This window comes from Hylobates moloch, unplaced genomic scaffold (genome assembly GCF_009828535.3).
Source record: "Hylobates moloch isolate HMO894 unplaced genomic scaffold, HMol_V3 SCAFFOLD_15, whole genome shotgun sequence".
Lineage (NCBI taxonomy): Eukaryota > Metazoa > Chordata > Mammalia > Primates > Hylobatidae > Hylobates > Hylobates moloch.
The window spans coordinates 66837417-66855215 of NW_026652290.1; the positions used below are offsets into that span (position 1 = coordinate 66837417).

At 34.9% G+C, this 17799-nt stretch overlaps 1 protein-coding gene across 6 annotated transcripts in view; it reads right to left on the minus strand.

Moving 5' to 3' along the window:
- The window catches only part of VRK2 (VRK serine/threonine kinase 2), a 117322-nt gene that overhangs the window by 12763 nt on the left and 86760 nt on the right, over positions 1 to 17799 (minus strand). For 5 of the 6 annotated variants that reach the window (XM_058429069.1, XM_032178728.2, XM_058429072.1 and 2 more), the window contains exons 10-13: positions 17730 to 17788; positions 13574 to 13740; positions 9077 to 9238; positions 6514 to 6675 (exon numbers count right to left, since the gene is read on the minus strand). In XM_058429069.1, coding sequence (XP_058285052.1) covers positions 6514 to 6675; positions 9077 to 9238; positions 13574 to 13740; positions 17730 to 17788 — 550 coding nt within the window. The remainder of the gene's footprint in view (positions 1 to 6513; positions 6676 to 9076; positions 9239 to 13573; positions 13741 to 17729; positions 17789 to 17799) is intronic. The other variant, XM_058429073.1, reaches the window with a different exon arrangement.

Below are 17799 nucleotides of genomic sequence, written 5' to 3' on the forward strand. Positions count from 1 at the left end.
CATCACAATTAAAAGAACTAGAAAAGCAAGAGCAAACACATTCAAAAGCTAACAGAAGGCTAGAAATAACTAAAATCATAGCAGAACTGCAGGAAATAGAGATACAAAAAACCCTTCAAAAAATTAATGAATCCAGGAGCTGGTTTTTTGAAAAGATCAACAAAATTGATAGACCGCTGGCAAGACTAATAAAGAAGAAAAGAGAGAAGAATCAAATAGATGCAATAAAAAATGACAAAGGGGATATCACCACCGATCCCACAGAAATACAATCTACCATCAGAGAATACTACAAACACCTCTATGCAAATAAACTAGAAAATCTAGAAGAAATGTATAAATTCCTCGACAAATATACCCTCCCAAGACTAAACCAGGAAAAAGTTGAATCTCTGAATAGACCAATAACAGGCTCCGAAATTGTGGCAATAATCAATAGCTTACCAACCAAAAAGAGTCCAGGACCTGATGGATTCACAGCCGAATTCTACCAGAGGTACAAGGAAGAACTGGTACCATTCCTTCTGAAACTATTCCAATCAATAGAAAAGAGGGAATCCTCCCTAACTCATTTTATGAGGCCAGCATCATCCTGATACCAAAGCCTGGCAGAGACATAACCAAAAAAGAGAATTTCAGACCAATATCCTTGATGAACATTGATGCAAAAATCGTCAATAAAATACTGGCAAACCGAATCCAGCAGCACATCAAAAAGCTTATCCACCAAGATCAAGTTGGCTTCATCCCTGGGATGCAAGGCTGGTTCAACATACGCAAACCAACAAATGTATTCCATCATATAAACAGATGCAATGACAAAAACCACATGATTATCTCAAGAGATGCAGAAAAGGCCTTCAACAAAATTCAACAGCCCTTCATGCTCATGGGTTGGAAGAATCAATATCGTGAAAATGGCCATACTGCCAAAGGTAATTTATAGATTCAATGCCATCCCCATCAAGCTACCAATGACTTTCTTCACAGAATTGGAAAAAACTACTTTAAAGTTCATATGGAACCAAAAAAGAGCCCGCATCGCCAAGTCAATCCTAAGCCAAAAGAACAAAGCTGGAGGCATCACACTACCTGACTTCAAACTATACTACAAGGCTACAGTAACCAAAACAGCATGGTACTGGTACCACAACAGAGACAAGATCAATGGAACAGAACAGAGCCCTCAGAAATAATGCCGCATATCTACAACTCTCTGATCTTTGACAAACCTGACAAAAACAAGCAATGGGGAAAGGATTCCCTATTTAATAAATGGTGCTGGGAAAACTGGCTAGCCATAGGTAGAAAGCTGAAACTGATCCCTTCCTTACACCTTATACAAAAATTAATTCAAGACAGATTAAAGACTTACATGTTAGACCTAAAACCATAAAAACCCTAGAAGAAAACCTAGGCAATACCATTCAGGACATAGGCATGGGCAAGGACTTCATGTCTAAAACACCAAAAGCAATGGCAACAAAAGCCAAAATTGACAAATGGGATCTAATTAAACTAAAGAGCTTCTGCACAGCAAAAGAAACTACCATCAGAGTGAACAGGCAACCTACAGAATGGGAGTAAATTTTTGCAACCTACTCATCTGACAAAGGGCTAATATCCAGAATCCACAATGAACTCAAACAAATTTACAAGAAAAAAACAAACAGCCCCATCAAAAAGTGGGCAAAGGGCATGAACAGACACTTCTCAAAAGAAGACATTTATGCAGCAAAGAACACATGAAAAAATGCTCATCATCACTGGCCATCAGAGAAATGCAAATCAAAACCACAATGAGATACCATCTCACACCAGTTAGAATGGCCATCATTAAAAAGTCAGGAAACAACAGGTGCAGGAGAGGATGTGGAGAAATAGGAACATTTTTACACTCTTGGTGGGACTGTAAACTAGTTCAACCATTGTGGAAGTCAGTGTGGTGATTCCTCAGGGATCTAGAACTAGAAATACCATTTGACCCAGCCATCCCATTACTGGGTATATACCCAAAGGACTATAAATCATGCTGCTATAAAGACACATGCACACGTATGTTTATTGTGGCACTATTCACAATAGCAAAGAGTTGGAACCAACCCAAATGTCCAACAACGATAGACTGGATTAAGAAAATGTGGCACATATACACCATGGAATACTATGCAGCCATAAAAAATGATGAGTTCATGTCCTTTGTAGGGACATGGATGAAACTGGAAAACATCATTCTCAGTAAACTATCGCAAGGACAAAAAGCCACACACCGCATGTTCTCACTCATAGGTGGGAATTGAACAATGAGAACTCATGGACACAGGAAGGGGAACATCACACTCCGGGGACTGTTGTGGGGTGGGGGTAGGGGGGAGGGACAGCATTAGGAGATATACCTAATGCTAAATGACGAGTTAATGGGTGCAGCAAACCAACATGGCACATGGATACATATGTAACAAACCTGCACATTGTGCACATGTACCCTAAAACCTAAAGTATAATAATAAAATACAAAAAATAAAAAAGAAAAAGAGAAAGAAACCAAAAGTTACCACTATCAGGACTGAAAGAGGGGACATCAATATAGATATTGGTGATGGTAAAGGGATAATAAAGAATATCCTAACAGTGCTGATAATTTTGAAAACTTAGATGAGATGGACAAATTCTTTGAAAAATACAAATATAAAACTGACTCAAGAAGAAAAAAAACCTAATGATCACTCTATATATTATAGAAAGTAAATATGCAGTTAAAAAATTTCCTACAACAAATTAGCAGCCCTGATGGTTTTCTTGCTAAATTCTATCCAACATTTAAGAAAGGTAAATCTTACAAAAACATTTTCTGAAAACAGAGGGGAACACTTCCAACTGGTATAATTCATAATGACCCTGAAAACAAAACCATACAAGGATATTATGAGAAAAGAAAATTACAGCTGCTCTATGAAGTAGCCATCCTTTTATTACTTTACTTTCTTAATAAACTTGCTTTCACTTTGCAAAAAAAAAAAAAAAAAAAAAAAAAAAAGAAAAGAAAAAGAAAGAAAATTACAGACCAGTATCTGTCATCAGTCTAGGTATAAAAACCTTCCATGGAACTGAAATCCAGCAAACAGTATTCAGCAGGAAAACACATCATGCCTAACTGGGGGTTTATCCCAGAAATAAAAGGTTGATTTAACATTTAAAAATCAATGTAATTCATCATACTAGTAAAGGGAAAAAATCATATGATCATCTCAAGAGATCTCAAAACAGTATTTAATATTCATTATTTACATTTATTTTTCAACAAATATGGTGAAATTTCCTCAGCCTGATAAAGGGTATTTAGAAAAAAACAGCTAACTTAATGGTGAAAGAATGAATGCATTCCCCCTAAGATCAGGAACAAAGCAAGGATGGCCACTGTCACAACTTCTATTCAACGTAATACTAGAGCTGCTAGCAGGTGTAATAAGACAACAATAAAAAATAAATAAAAGGTATGTATTGGAAAGGAAGAGGTAAAACTGTCTCTATTCATAGACATCATTAACTATGTAGAAAGTCCTAAGAATCTATTTAAAAAATAATAAAACCTATTGGAATAAGTACATTTAGAAAGATCCCAAGACACACGATTATATTGTATATCAAATATAATTGATATAGAAATAGAAAATAAATTCTATTTCTATATACCAACAACAAATAACTGGAATATGAAATTTTGAAAATTACTACTTAAAATGGGATCAAAAATATTTAAGACAATTTTAACGGAAGATGTATAGACGTCTACACTAAAAACTACAAAACACTGTTGAGAGAAGTTAAAGAAAATCCACATAAATGCAGAGAAGTTCCACATAAATGCAGAGAAGTACCAGGTTTATGCACTAGAGGAGTTGACATTGTTGGGATGCCAGTTCTCCATAAACTCATCTTTAGACTTAATGTACTCCCAATCAAAATCCCATTGTGCATTTTTTGGTGGAAACTAACAAGCTGCTTCTTAAATTTTATGGAGGAGACTTGGGACCTAAAATGGCCAATACATTTTTGAAAGAAAATAAAAGGATTAAAGAACTATTCTAATTTCAGAGCTTGCTGTAAAGCGACAGTAACTGATGCAGTGTGGTGTTGGTGTAAGGAGAGACAAGTAGAATAGAAGAAAATAGAGCCCAGAAATAGGCCCACACTTACACAGTTAGTGACTTTTGAAAAGGGCTCCAAAGAAATTCATTAGGAACATCTTTTCAGTAAATGATGGTGCAAACTATATGAAAAAGAGAACCTCAACCTCCTCACACAATACACATTAATTGATTTGAGATGGCTCATAGAACCAACAATGAAAGCTAAAACCATGAGCCTTGTATAAAAATATATAGCAAAATAACTTTGTGACCTTGAGGTAGGCAAAGGTTTCTTAGGTATCTTTACAGAAAAACAAACAAACAAAAAAACTATTAAAGACTGATAAATTGAACTTTAAATAAAAAAAATAATATAAAAAGCTTCTGCACATCCTAAGATACTATGAATTAAATGATTAGGCAGGCCACATGCTAGGAGAGGATATCCATAATACAGATATCTGATAAGGACTTCTGTGGCTTAACAATAAAAAGACAAATATCCAAATAAAAATTAGAACACTTGAAAAAGAAACTTTATAAGAACAGATATATGAATGGTCAGTAAAAACATGTGAAAGTGCTCAAACTTAATTAGACATCAGGTGAATAATTGGAAACACAATAATACACTAATACGTTAGAATGGCTAAAATTAAAAAGAGTGACAATACCAAATATTGGGGAGGACGTGGAATGGCCAGAACTCTTGTACATTACTGGTGGGAGTATAGAATGATACTTAAGAACTTTTTGTGAGCTCTTTATAAAATTAAACATACACCTGCCCTACGACCCAGCAATTCTACATCTCAGGAGAAATGAAACACGTCCATTGAAGGATTTGTGCCAGAATGTTTGTAGCAACTATATTCATGGTGGCCAGAAATGAGTAGTAGCCCAAATGTCCATTAATAGGAGAACGGACTTGTGAATTATGGTGTAGTTATACGACAGACATGTGAACTATGATATAGTTATACAATGGAGTACTATTCAGCAATGGAAAACACAAATTACTAATACATGCATGAACATGGATAAATCTCAAAAAACACACTGAGTGAAAGAAACCAGGCCCAAATGAATGCATACTATATGACTGCATGTTTATGAAATTCTAGAAGAGGCAAATCTAATCTAGTGATGAGAATTAAAATGGCAGAACATTCCCTGGGGGAAGAGGACTGACTGGGGAAAAGAACCAAGACTTTCCAAAGTGATAAAATCTATATATATACATATCTCATTGCCACCACAGCCAAAAAGGAATCAATTTCTTTGCATCAGTATTTTCATAGTGCCTCCCTATCCCTGTACACCAGGTGATTTTGGTGGACTTAAGTAAGGGTTGAAAAAGAATCTCTCAACTAGAGATTTTTAGAATCTCTAAGTTTTGTCACCAAGCACGATTTGTCTTTAATTTTACAAATAGGAACTAAAATATGCCTAAGTGAAGTAGTTCCTTACGTAAATTTAAAATGAAACAACAAATAATGCCACTATTTTATACTCGAAAGAATGTAAAAGATTGCTATTAGTACTGAAAAAAAAAAAGCATTTCTCTCTCTGGATAAACTTGTAGGCTTGCTGGCTGGCTGAAGAATGCATAAGTACTATGCTTCTAATTTTTGCCTCGGCTGTCAAGAAGTTCAGAGCCAAATTCAGTGCTCAGTTTAGTGATTAACATCCCAGCTGCCTGATACATCAATTTTTCTTGGGGTAGGGTATACAAGGTGGGGTATTAAATTATCCTGTTTCATACTGTAAACTACCTCAAATCATTTGGGGGAAATGATGGTGTATAAATCATATAAAATGTTGGTCATTTTGACAAAATTAAGTATTTTTTCACTTCAGATAATAAATACATTGTATGCTCCTTGTTGTCAAAAAAGGTTAGATTAGGGAGGATTTTTGCTGTTACTTGAATGAGTCATCTGCTAAAGGTGAGTCACTCTCCGCCCAAATGACTGAGTGATGTAAAAAAATACATTTTAAAATACAACCACATTGACAGGGAAACACTTCACTTATATTTGATTATAAGGGTGAGACTTGAGGAACCAATGTAAAAGTATAGAATACATTGAGTCCCTAAATGGATCATAGATGGCAAAAGAAATTTAAGTGCACTTCATTACATTCTTAGAATAAAGAAATCAGATCTGTACGCAAATGTGCTTACTGCTATTCTGTTTCTATGATAACTGGTGTTGGCCACTTTAATTTTATCAGCTGGCTAGGATATTTTCTGTCCCTTCTCATTTAACAAAACCATACAACCTTGGCCCTCAGGAGAAAATAAGATATTTTTATTCCCAAAGGGCATATTCTAATGTAACATTAAGTTAGAAAAAACACACACAAACAACCCTCTCACCTGAGCTGCTTCATTGTTCATCAATCCAATCAGTTTCTCCTCTTTTTGCACTTCTTTCCATGTTGCACAGGACTCAGTGCTTCTCTCACTGTGGACTTTTTTTTCGATTAACCTATTGTGTGCCTTGTTGACTTGCTTTGTTGCAGCCTTTTGTGAATCAACCTGTTGGTATAGAGTAAGTAATAATATATAATGAAAACTTTTGGTATTTCTTTAAAAAATGCATATATGTCCAGATTCTGAAAAATTCTAAACTTGCCAAGCTTTAAAAAAGGCAACAAAGAGGAAGGCAGCAAACGGACATTACAGAAAAACTATAGTCGTTGGCAAGATCCAGACCCTTTCTCATCAATGGGACAAAACCAATTAAAATTAGTGTCACTGTACGCACACGTATGTTTACTGCGGCACTATTCACAATAGTAAAGACTTGGAACCAACCCAAATGTCTATCAATGATAGCTGGATTAAGAAAATGTGTCACATATACACCATGGAATACTATGCAGCCATAAAAAAGGATGAGTTCATGTCCTTCGTGGGGACATGGATGAAGCTGGAAACTGAGCAAACTATCCAAAGGACAGAAAACCAAACACCGCATGTTCTCACTCATAGGTGGGAATTGAACAAAGAGAACACATGGACACAGGGTGGGGAACAACACACACTGGAGCCTGTCATGGGGTGGGGGAAGGGGGAGGGATAGCATTAGGAGAAATACCTAATGTAAATGATGAGTTAACGGGTGCAGCACACCAACATGGCACATGTATACATATGTAATAAACCTGCAGGTTGTGCAAATGTACCCTAGAACTTAAAGTATAATAAAAAAATAAAATAAAAAATAAAATTAGTGTCACCGTTAAGTACTCTTTAGAAATTATCTCTACAGATAACCTGCTTACTGAAAACAACATTTTTAGAGAAAATTGTCACATTTTAAAACTGCACATGAATTCATTATTAACCTTTGCTGGGAGTGTATCCAGTACATCTTTGTAGTTTAAATTCTTATTAATTAAAATCTTAGTTTTCTATCATTGAAGAGAGTCTAATTAATGTGAATATATAAAAGGAGCTTGTGATGTTGCTTACATTTTTGTGCAGGTAGTTTAACCTTTGAGCAAGATGAATAACAGTTCATGTCATCAAATACTGTGTACCAGTATCAGAGATTAAGTTCTACAACAAGCTTGCTGTCTCTAAGGTTTCTTTTTCACACCATGGTGATATCTGGGGGATGCCTGACTGTCAATAACCTTGAAGTAGACTCAGAAATAGAAGGGCAGAACCCACGACACTGTTGGAAGATTGAAAGCTACAGCAAAGGTCCTTATATGAAGTATTTGTTCAGCAGCTTCATGTTTATAGCAGCTGAAAGTGCCATCACCTTTTTTTCATGAGTTAAACAAGGGGCAGAAGATAGGAACAGCACAAAGGGGAAATAGTGGAGTAGCCAGTGCCAAAATAGAGAATGAATTACATTGGCTGGGCAAGCAGAGCTTTAATTTGTAGTCTCTCAATTTTTAGCTTTTATCGCCCAGTGTGTTCACTCCTTCCCTTTAAAATATGCTGGTGTTTTGTGGCTAAGCCTAAATTGTCACAACACCACTCTATTCTACCATCCTCCAGGATCCCAGCTCAAAACCACTGCCTTTCAGTAACCTGAAAGTTGGAAATGTTTCTTAATCATGCAGGGATTCTTTATTTTCACCATTCAACCCTCCCAAACTACTGGGAAGATTTATGTCACCATCTTCTGAGCCACTTTCCGCTGAAGTCATCTTGGTAATAAATGTACCTGATACCATTAGTGTGAAACAAAGGGTCTCCAATGGTTCTTGCATACTGTTTTATCCTATTAAAACATTGGCTTATCAATCATTGTGAAAATGTGTTCCATGTTATAAAGGGTGAGATTTGCCCTCCCAGCTTTATTGAGATATAATTGACAATAAAAATTATATATAAGGTATACAATGTGACGTTTTGATACATGTATACATTGTGAAATGAATACAACAATCAAGTTATTAACACATCACCTCACGTTAGTCACCATTTTTTTGTGTGAGAATACTTAAGATCTACTTTCTTAGCAGATTTCAAGAATACAATACAGTATTACTAACTACAGTCACCATGTTGTACATCAGATCCCCAGAACTCATTCATCTTATAACTGAAAGTTTGTACCTTTTGACTAGCATCTCCCCATTTTCCCCAAGTCTCATCCCGACAAATACTGTTCTATGCTCTGCTTTCATAAGTTTATTATTATTTTTTTTAGATTCCACCTATAAATGAGATCATACAGTATTTGTCCTGTGACTGGCCTATTTCACTTAGCATAATGTACTCCAGATTCATCCATGATGTTGCAAATGTCAGGATTTCCTTTTTATGGCTGAATAATATTCCATTGTGTGTGTGTATATATATGTATATATGTGTATATGTATATATATATGTATATATATGTGTATATGTATATATGCACGCATATATTCTAATGTAACATTAAGTTAGAAAAAACACACACAAACAACCCTCTCACCTGAGCTGCTTCATTGTTCATCAATCCAATCAGTTTCTCCTCTTTTTGCACTTCTTTCCATGTTGCACAGGACTCAGTGCTTCTCTCACTGTGGACTTTTTTTTCGATTAACCTATTGTGTGCCTTGTTGACTTGCTTTGTTGCAGCCTTTTGTGAATCAACCTGTTGGTATAGAGTAAGTAATAATATATAATGAAAACTTTTGGTATTTCTTTAAAAAATGCATATATGTATATATGCATATATATGCATATATACATATACGTATATACATATACATATGTATATACATATATGTATATACATATATATGCATATATACATATATGTATATACATATATGTATATACATATATATGCATATATACATATATGTATATACATATATATACACACAGACACAATATATATGAATAAAATACACTTTGTGGATAAAGAAAATGTGTTCTATAACCACAAATAATATTGTGGTTACGGACCACACTTTATCCATTCACCCATTGACACACACTTAGGTTGTGCCGTATCCTGATTATTGTGAATAGTGTTGCAATGAACATGGGAATGCAGATACCTCTTTGACATCTGGTTTTATTTCCCTTGGATATATACCCAGAAGCAAGGTTGCTGGTAGTTTTATTTTTAGTTAAGATATTATTGAAGTTTTTAGTGCCTCCTATATGCTAGGCATTTTAGGTATAAGAGTTTTTGCCCTGGGAGCCTCTGATGTATAAGCAAAATTTGGTATAAAAGGTTCACTCCTCTGTGAAGGTTCCTAGAAGAGATGATGCCTCCTGGATCTGCTTTTAGTTGGCTGGTTAGGCTGCACTGCCGTGGGCACTTCTAGCTACTAAACAAAATGATAGCCAATTAACGGAAAATTTTATTTCTAAGGAAACTTTTAAAATTGTAAGAGTGAAGTGGATGATAGTGAACACAGTGAAACTTTCGCTCAAAGATAGAAAAGTAAATATAGAAAACACCCTGGGCATCCCTTATAATAGAAGGATACTACACAAATGTGTGACATTTTCAAGAAAGTAGCTATGAAAGTGAGGTAGTTTTTATTTAATTTTCCATTGGAACTTCACACTGTTCTATAAAATCAAGAATACCTTTGGACTCCTAAAAATTAATAAACCAAAAATGTGCTTCTAATTAAGAATCTGCATTTCACTATCCTCATATACAGAAAATAAAGAGAAGTTCATAGAATTATTTTGAGACCTATAGCTTAGGAAAATAATTTGTAAACTGTTAAATTCTATACAAATAATATTACTACAAATAATAATATATTCAACTCTGGATATGCTATGGGAGCCTCAGATTTAAGGTGAATGAAGGGACAACCTTTTAGCTCTGACCTGCAGCTACTTCTCTGCCTAGGTAAAGCATTTAGGAAGGATGGGAGGGCTCATTATGCCCACGTGTCTACACTATTACAATATAGTAACATATTATAGTTGATTACTGTATATTGTATATATGATTCAAGCACCATAATAAGGTGGGAGTCACTGATAAACGGATAAAAGGATCCTCTGGCTCTTGAAAAGTAGCTTATTCAAGGGTCGTAACGGGGCCTTTAGTAATGCTGTTTTCCATCTTGGCTCTAACATTCTCATCTGGGAATTCTAGAGCTATGGCTCACCTCAATTAGCATTGTTACTGAAATATTGTTTCTTTCAGTGAATTTTGGAAATTAAATCCTAGTGGGTGGCATAAAGAGACTGTGATGGTCTTGATGAGACAGTCTTCTAATTTGATTGGCGGTGCTAACTCAGGAGCCCCCAGAACTACTAGCAAGTGACTTCAGTTTTACATCCCTCATTTTGATTCAGGCAAATACCCCAAAAGATTTGTTTTTCATGAAAAAATATCAATATCACTACTCTCTTGACAAAAATTCATTTCCAATTTAACTCCAATAACAATATTTGAGGACTTCTCTGTCCAGGTTTACAGAGAACAGTTTATAATGTGTAGTAAAATCCAGTATTGGAAAAAAAAAAAAGCTTTTTCTTTTGCAAAAAGGTGATGTAAGTTTGGTGAGATTCTTAGCGTAATGTGCTACCTTCTAATACCTAATCAAAATACGTTTTTTAAAAAAATACTGTATTTCCCTCTGTATAAGTTTCACTTGTTATTAGCAAAATAACATTTAAAAATGTAAACAGTTACAACTTTTTTCCCTTGAATACTGAATGATGGTAACATTTTATTTATTTATGTATACCTTTTCTGGTCCAATGTCTTCTTTTAAAATATCTTTGTCCAAAAAATGTATTAGTCCAGAGTTCATTCACTAGTCTGTTAAATATCTCTATAACTACTTAACTACATATAACTATAAACCCATTTATAAAGTAACAAGAAATGATTTTAGTTACTAATCAGAGGATTCTGTCTGTGACTAAAAAGAAATTTGGAGCCATGTGATTGATATGCATTTTGGAATGATTTTTATTATGGAAGCAATCTATTGTGGAAATCATCCTATATGTGCATCATTCAGAGGAACTGGGAACAGGATAGTTTATACTGTTATACCTTGCATTTGAACATTTTCAGGTTTGGTTTTTGTAGCACTGCAAAATCTGTAAACTTTGAAAATTAAGACACTTAAAGTTTAGCCACATATGGTGAGCCCATATCTTATGCTATCATTATTAAATATATGTATGCGCTTAAAATACTATAATAAATAAATATTGATCTGCTGCAAAATATATCCCCAAATCGTCTTACTGTCTATACATCCAGGCTGATCACATTTCTTAACAGAAATTAGCGTAGGTCTTAAAAGTGTGTATTATTTTTAAGTGCTTTTTTTACTCATAATCAAAATAATCAAAAGGAGTAAAATATTCTTGATGGAGGCTCATTGGAAAAAGTGTTTTATGTTCTATTCTCTACATATAAAAATGGTTTCACAACAAACACCCTTTGAATTTGATGAAACTGAAAATTCTGGTGGATAATAATCAGAATTTTATATCAGAGGATATAGATATCGGTTTTTAAAATGGCTTCTTTTACATTTCAATTAAGTTTATGAAACTGAAAAACTACAAAAAGGGAAAAATCTACTTAAATTAGCGTAGATTAAGTGGTGACCATTATTGCAACGAAAATACTATGTCAAGGAAATGGCTCTTTGTTTTGTTGCAAAAGTGATAAAAACACAAAAGTCAATAAAACTGTTAAAATAAGTCTCAGTAATTACCAAGATCAAAATCCAGTGGCTTTTTATTAAACATGAACTTTTGTTCTGCCTTCTGCAATACGTAAATAGTGCTGACAATTGGTTTGTGAGACACTTGCTACAATAAAATCTAATTGTATCATGAGAGAAAGGTGACAATCAGGAGATCATGAAAAAATTACATATTCTCACTGGTAGTTAATTAGCCATGCAAAACCTCCTCAAACAGATATTCTCTTCTATTAGGAATGATTACTATGCAGGCCTACAGATGTCAATACTACAGTCATTCAAATACTTCTTTTCCTACTAATTGAAGGTTGTAAAGCTCTGGTGCCAAGGTTTTGCTTCCAAAGAGCTAATTTATGACTAGAAGGATATTTTATGTCTTCAGTTGCAGCAACTACAAAATTCAGCAAATCAGAACCATCTGTGCACTGATACTTGACTCACCATTCATCTAGCAGCCTATCAGTCACATTAGTTTGCATCCTGCATTCTTGGCTCATGAACACGTGTGATGATCCAAAGTTCATAAGAAATATTAAAAATGAATGGCATCCTGACCCTATCTTACTGTACATGCATCAGGAAAAAAATGCCCTCCACACTTTATTTTTGCATACAGATAGTGGTCAAGGAAGACATGGATGCTGCGTTGCCTGTCCACTAATCTTGCTAATAACAGCAGTCTAAAATTTCCACCACCCGCTTAAAAATGCTCAAAATCTTAATTTTTTTTTTTAAGTTGGTGTTGACCTTTAGGAAGATGGCAGACTAAAAGAAGAGGTGTAACTTCTAAAAAATGATTTTTTTTAACCTGGATCTCTGGCATAAACTCTTTTATTTTCTGTAAAGAACTGTTTCCATGGATTGAAATATCAGCACATTCAAATAACCTGGTTAAATCAAAGACTATTATCACCAACTTATGGCCAAACTGGTAGGCAAAAACAGGGCAATATGTAAAGAAAATCTGGAGAAAAGAAGCAAATGATGGCTTTCTCATGAGTAACATCAGATTAGCCTTTACCCTAGTCACATCTCTATGACAGTAGTGACTGCTTTCTTTCATAGTACATAGTAGGCCACAGATCCTGTTTTTCTCTGTGAGACAACAGGTCAAAAGAACTTGGAACAAACTTTCTTGGTGGTGAGTTAGGGGAAATGGGAGTTAAATATAAGGAAGAAGAAAGCTGTCAGATTCATTTTGAGACCTAAAACAACTTCATTCGATAGAAAAGTATCATAGAAGGTGATCATAGGATAGCAGGGATTATGTTACTTACTTTTTGACTGTTTGGAGTATGGACATTTATACTCTGTCCTTTTGTGGAAAAGTCCAGTGGTCCTAAAGGTAGTCCATGAGGGTTCAAAATTTTCTTGAGGGCTTGATAGTTTGGCTTTTCATCATATGCTAAACTATGAGCACATACCAAAAATTGGGCTATTTCACCTGTGAATTATTGAATTTTTTACACGTCATTCACAATTGGCAAGAATTGTCAAGACTCCAGTAATCTCAAAATCTTTATCTTTGTCTTTTACACATTTACATCTCCTGAAGAAACTAAAAATGAACAATTCAATGAAAATAACTTTTTAAATGATATTCAAAAATGACTGAAATATAGTGACCTACAGAATTGATGAGACAAACTAGTAATGTTTTTAACATATTTTTGTTGATACGCTTACAATTCACTGATCTTATGAGAGGAAGTATATTGTAATAATTATAGTGATTTTGATTTATGAGGTGCAACTATTAAGGACTACATAAATAATACAATTGACCATACTTCATACTTTATGTTGAACTTCCAAAAATTCAGTTAAAGTGTTACTTATTATAAACCTCTTTATTTCTAAGGAAAAAAACTGCAAATTTTAATTAAGACTTTGATTTTGGGATTATAACTGTATATTTAGAAATGACCTTGAATTCCATGTTGTTAGCTAAGATTGACTTTAGAACGCATGAAACCTCCCTCATGTCCTCCATACCTAGCTAGCCTGGTACACAGCCTCATGTTTTTTATTTTAGAGCAGTGGGAGGAGGAGTTGCCATCTTTTATTTTTTTCTCTAGTGTAAAGAAATGTTCCCCTAGAACTACATAGTAAATCCCCTTTCCCCAAAAATGTTAAGAACTACCAACTTTTAAATACAAACAGAATTAGTAACCAACAGTTACAAACATCACTGCATTAAAATATTTGTAGTTTGCATTTCTGTTTCATGTTGAGGTTCAACCTAAAATTGGAATAGAAGTGGTGATAATAGCAAATACTATTTAAAAACTGGCATGTTTTCATTTGTTCACAGAGATGTTTAGATATGCCTTTCCCTTTCAAAAATATATCACTGACTCAAACTCAAGTACTTTTTACTTTCTCACTTAGTTGCTTATATCCATGGTGGGAAAACCTGGGAAACTTCATGGGTTGGCAGGAGTGACTTCCTAATCCTTCACTTCTCCTCTAGGCCTACCTCCACCCAAAAGAAAGGAAAACTGCAGAGGCACTGGGTTTCACTCCCTATAGAGAAAAATTCCAAAAGGAATAGTCATCATTGCTTTCTCCCTATTAAAGTTAAGAGTGACCACTTTCACCATATAGTCCAGAGCTATTTCCTGGGAACATGAAGCTAACGTGATTAAAATGTGAACTCTTGGCTCTGGGCTTTTTTTCCTTGACATTGTAGCAATTATGCAACCTATTTTTTTCATCTCTTTTATTTTTATCAAATTCTGTTATCTAGCATTCGGTCAACCAGATCTCTGTTAACTAGCAAGTGCTGCTATTTTATCACCATATTTATAACTGATGCTTCATGCAGCCCCTTCACAGGGGCTCGGGGGTATCCAATTTCTAAAGGGATGATTAAAAAAAGATTAAATTACATTCACTACTATTTTAATATAAATATTGTCATTTTATGGTCCTTTGAAGATTGGTAAGCCAAGTTTGGTACATATTACAATTCCATTAACCAGAATATCCAAAATGAGGAAAAGAGTTGAATGTGTTGGGAACAAATCACTGTTACAAGACAATGGAAAACTCCTGGCACGCCACCAACTGAGAGCAGCTGTGCTGCAAAGCCTTCATGGGACTGGGGTTTGGAAAAATGAGGTACCAGTGAGGTAGGAGGGGGAGAAAATAAAAAGAGCCATTTCCATTATAAATTTATTATTACAAACCTGAAGCGTAGACTATTGTGATGTAATACTGGTTTAAATGTTAGTCTTTCAAGATCTGGATTTATTATATTAAGTACATTTTAAAATTTACTAGCATATTGCCAGAACTATAAAGCCAAATGCCTTTAGTATGAAATTATGATACTTCTAATCATCTGCTTTTTCAGCCAGTGAAGTATTAAGTATCATTACTATCAAGAGATAGAAACTTTTGAAACTATTATTATTATGCTTAGTTGGACATGTATGCTGCAAACTTCTGGCTGTTTTATTTCATAAAATGTTTCAGTAATAAACTTTTGTAAATCAGTTCCTTCATTTTCATGGTTGTGTTCTTCCTAAGCACAACCTCCTAATTTAAGAGACCTTCATGTAATATTAAAGTTTCAACACTTTTTGCTTTAGAAACAGAAATCTGCATTTTATAAATAGTAGTATGGATTCAATAAAATGGTTTGTGCTGAGAAACAAAAACTGGGCGTGTCCCCCATCTAGATTACTCATCTGACTCAAATCTTTAACAATGGAGTATGACATAATATACACTGCCCACAAGCATTTGTCTTGTACAATTCAGGGCATCTGGTCTTTCTTACCCTAAACTGAACAGTTCCTTTTTCTGCAGGATTGACAAGAAAGGTAAGAGATATATATATATATATATATATATATTTTAATGACATCTTCCCATCTCTCTCTGTCCAGTTGATTAAAAGATAAACTATACGACTTGGTAAAAATGCCAATAAGGGCCCGGCGCGGTGGCCCACACCTGTAAGCACTTTGGGAGGCCAAGGTGGGGGGGATCACGAGGTCAGGAGTTCGAGACCAGGCCTGGCCAATATGGTGAAACCCCGTCTCTACTAAAAATACAAAAATTAGCTGGGCATCGTGGCATGTGTCTGTAGTCACAGCTACTTGGGAGGCTGAGGCAGAAGAATTGCTTGAACCTGGGAAGGGGAGGTTGCACTGAGCCGAGATCGTGCCACTGCACTCCAGCCTGGGTGACAGAGACTCTGTCTCAAAAAAAAAAAAAAAAAAAAATGCCATTAAGAATATTAGCCAAAAAGGAGTGTTACCATTTTGACCAAGTTATTGACAGTCATGAAAACAAAAATTTCATCTTGCAACCCATTCCCACAGTGAGGATCTCTCCTGTGTGGCTCCCTCAATCAGATGAAAAGTACTAGAGAAAGGGGAAAACAAAAGACTCATGTGGGGACAGGCTTATTGGACTTGCAAATGGAGGGGGGAAGTAGAACTGGCTTTTTCTTTCCTTTCCTACATAAATGAAAATTTTGGTTTCTAGTGAAAGAAAGGCTGTGAATATAAGTTTAAGATGACTTAACTCTCTAATTCTCAACCAGATGGAAACAGATGCTATTAGACCTTAGTTAGAGAGGTCAGTGTACATATCTACTTTCAGAAGTCAGCTCAAAGCTAACTTTGAGATTGTCCAGTGTAAACAGAAAACAAGATTCACTCTGATTATCTGTCTCTGAAAAAAAGCAAGACTGATAGTGGGCACTGGCTTTTTCTTATAAGACAGTCTAACTCAATTGTTAAATTAGTGTTGAATAACGTGTTGCGTATGCACATAAAATGACAGGAATGTGGGTAATTACTAGTTGACGTGCTATTTTATACAATATGTATTGATAATATTGTCAATTAAAAATTCCATTGTATGCTAACTTGAAAATATGAAAATACAGAATATACCTCCAAATCCCAAAATCATATGCCTTTGCTAATAAAAAATTTTTTTTGCTGGCAGTTCAGTCAGCATAATTCTGGTCTAAACAGCACTCAGTGTTTAATGATTTGGTTTTTTAAATGACTGATTAAAAGTAGTTTTTCCTTAGGTCAACTTTATCTTCTTTCAACAATATAAAGAGGAACAAAACCAGGAAGTCTTAACTCTAGAAATACCAGATACGGTTGACTATTAAACCTGTGCATGATTTTCAAAATAGAGATCTTAAAAAAAAAAAAGGAAATGCACTAAGCAGAACCTAGAATTTTCCACCTCAGTATCTTCTTTTGAGGTTCTTGTGTTCTAATGTTAAAGATGATCTAAACATTGTGTTCTTTAGCAACTTATTTGCAACATGAAGAGTTCCCTCCTTCCCACCCTGATGGGAATAGGAGCAAGTGGGTTAAGCAAAAGCTACCAAACGAGAACGACAAATGTGGTGACCTGTAAATCTTAAGAGAAGGTTGAGGTTATTATTTGACTTACAGCAACTGCTTCCAGAAGGAGCCCATTTAAGCACTGACTGGGGGAGCTCGTCCAACAGACTAAAACAAAA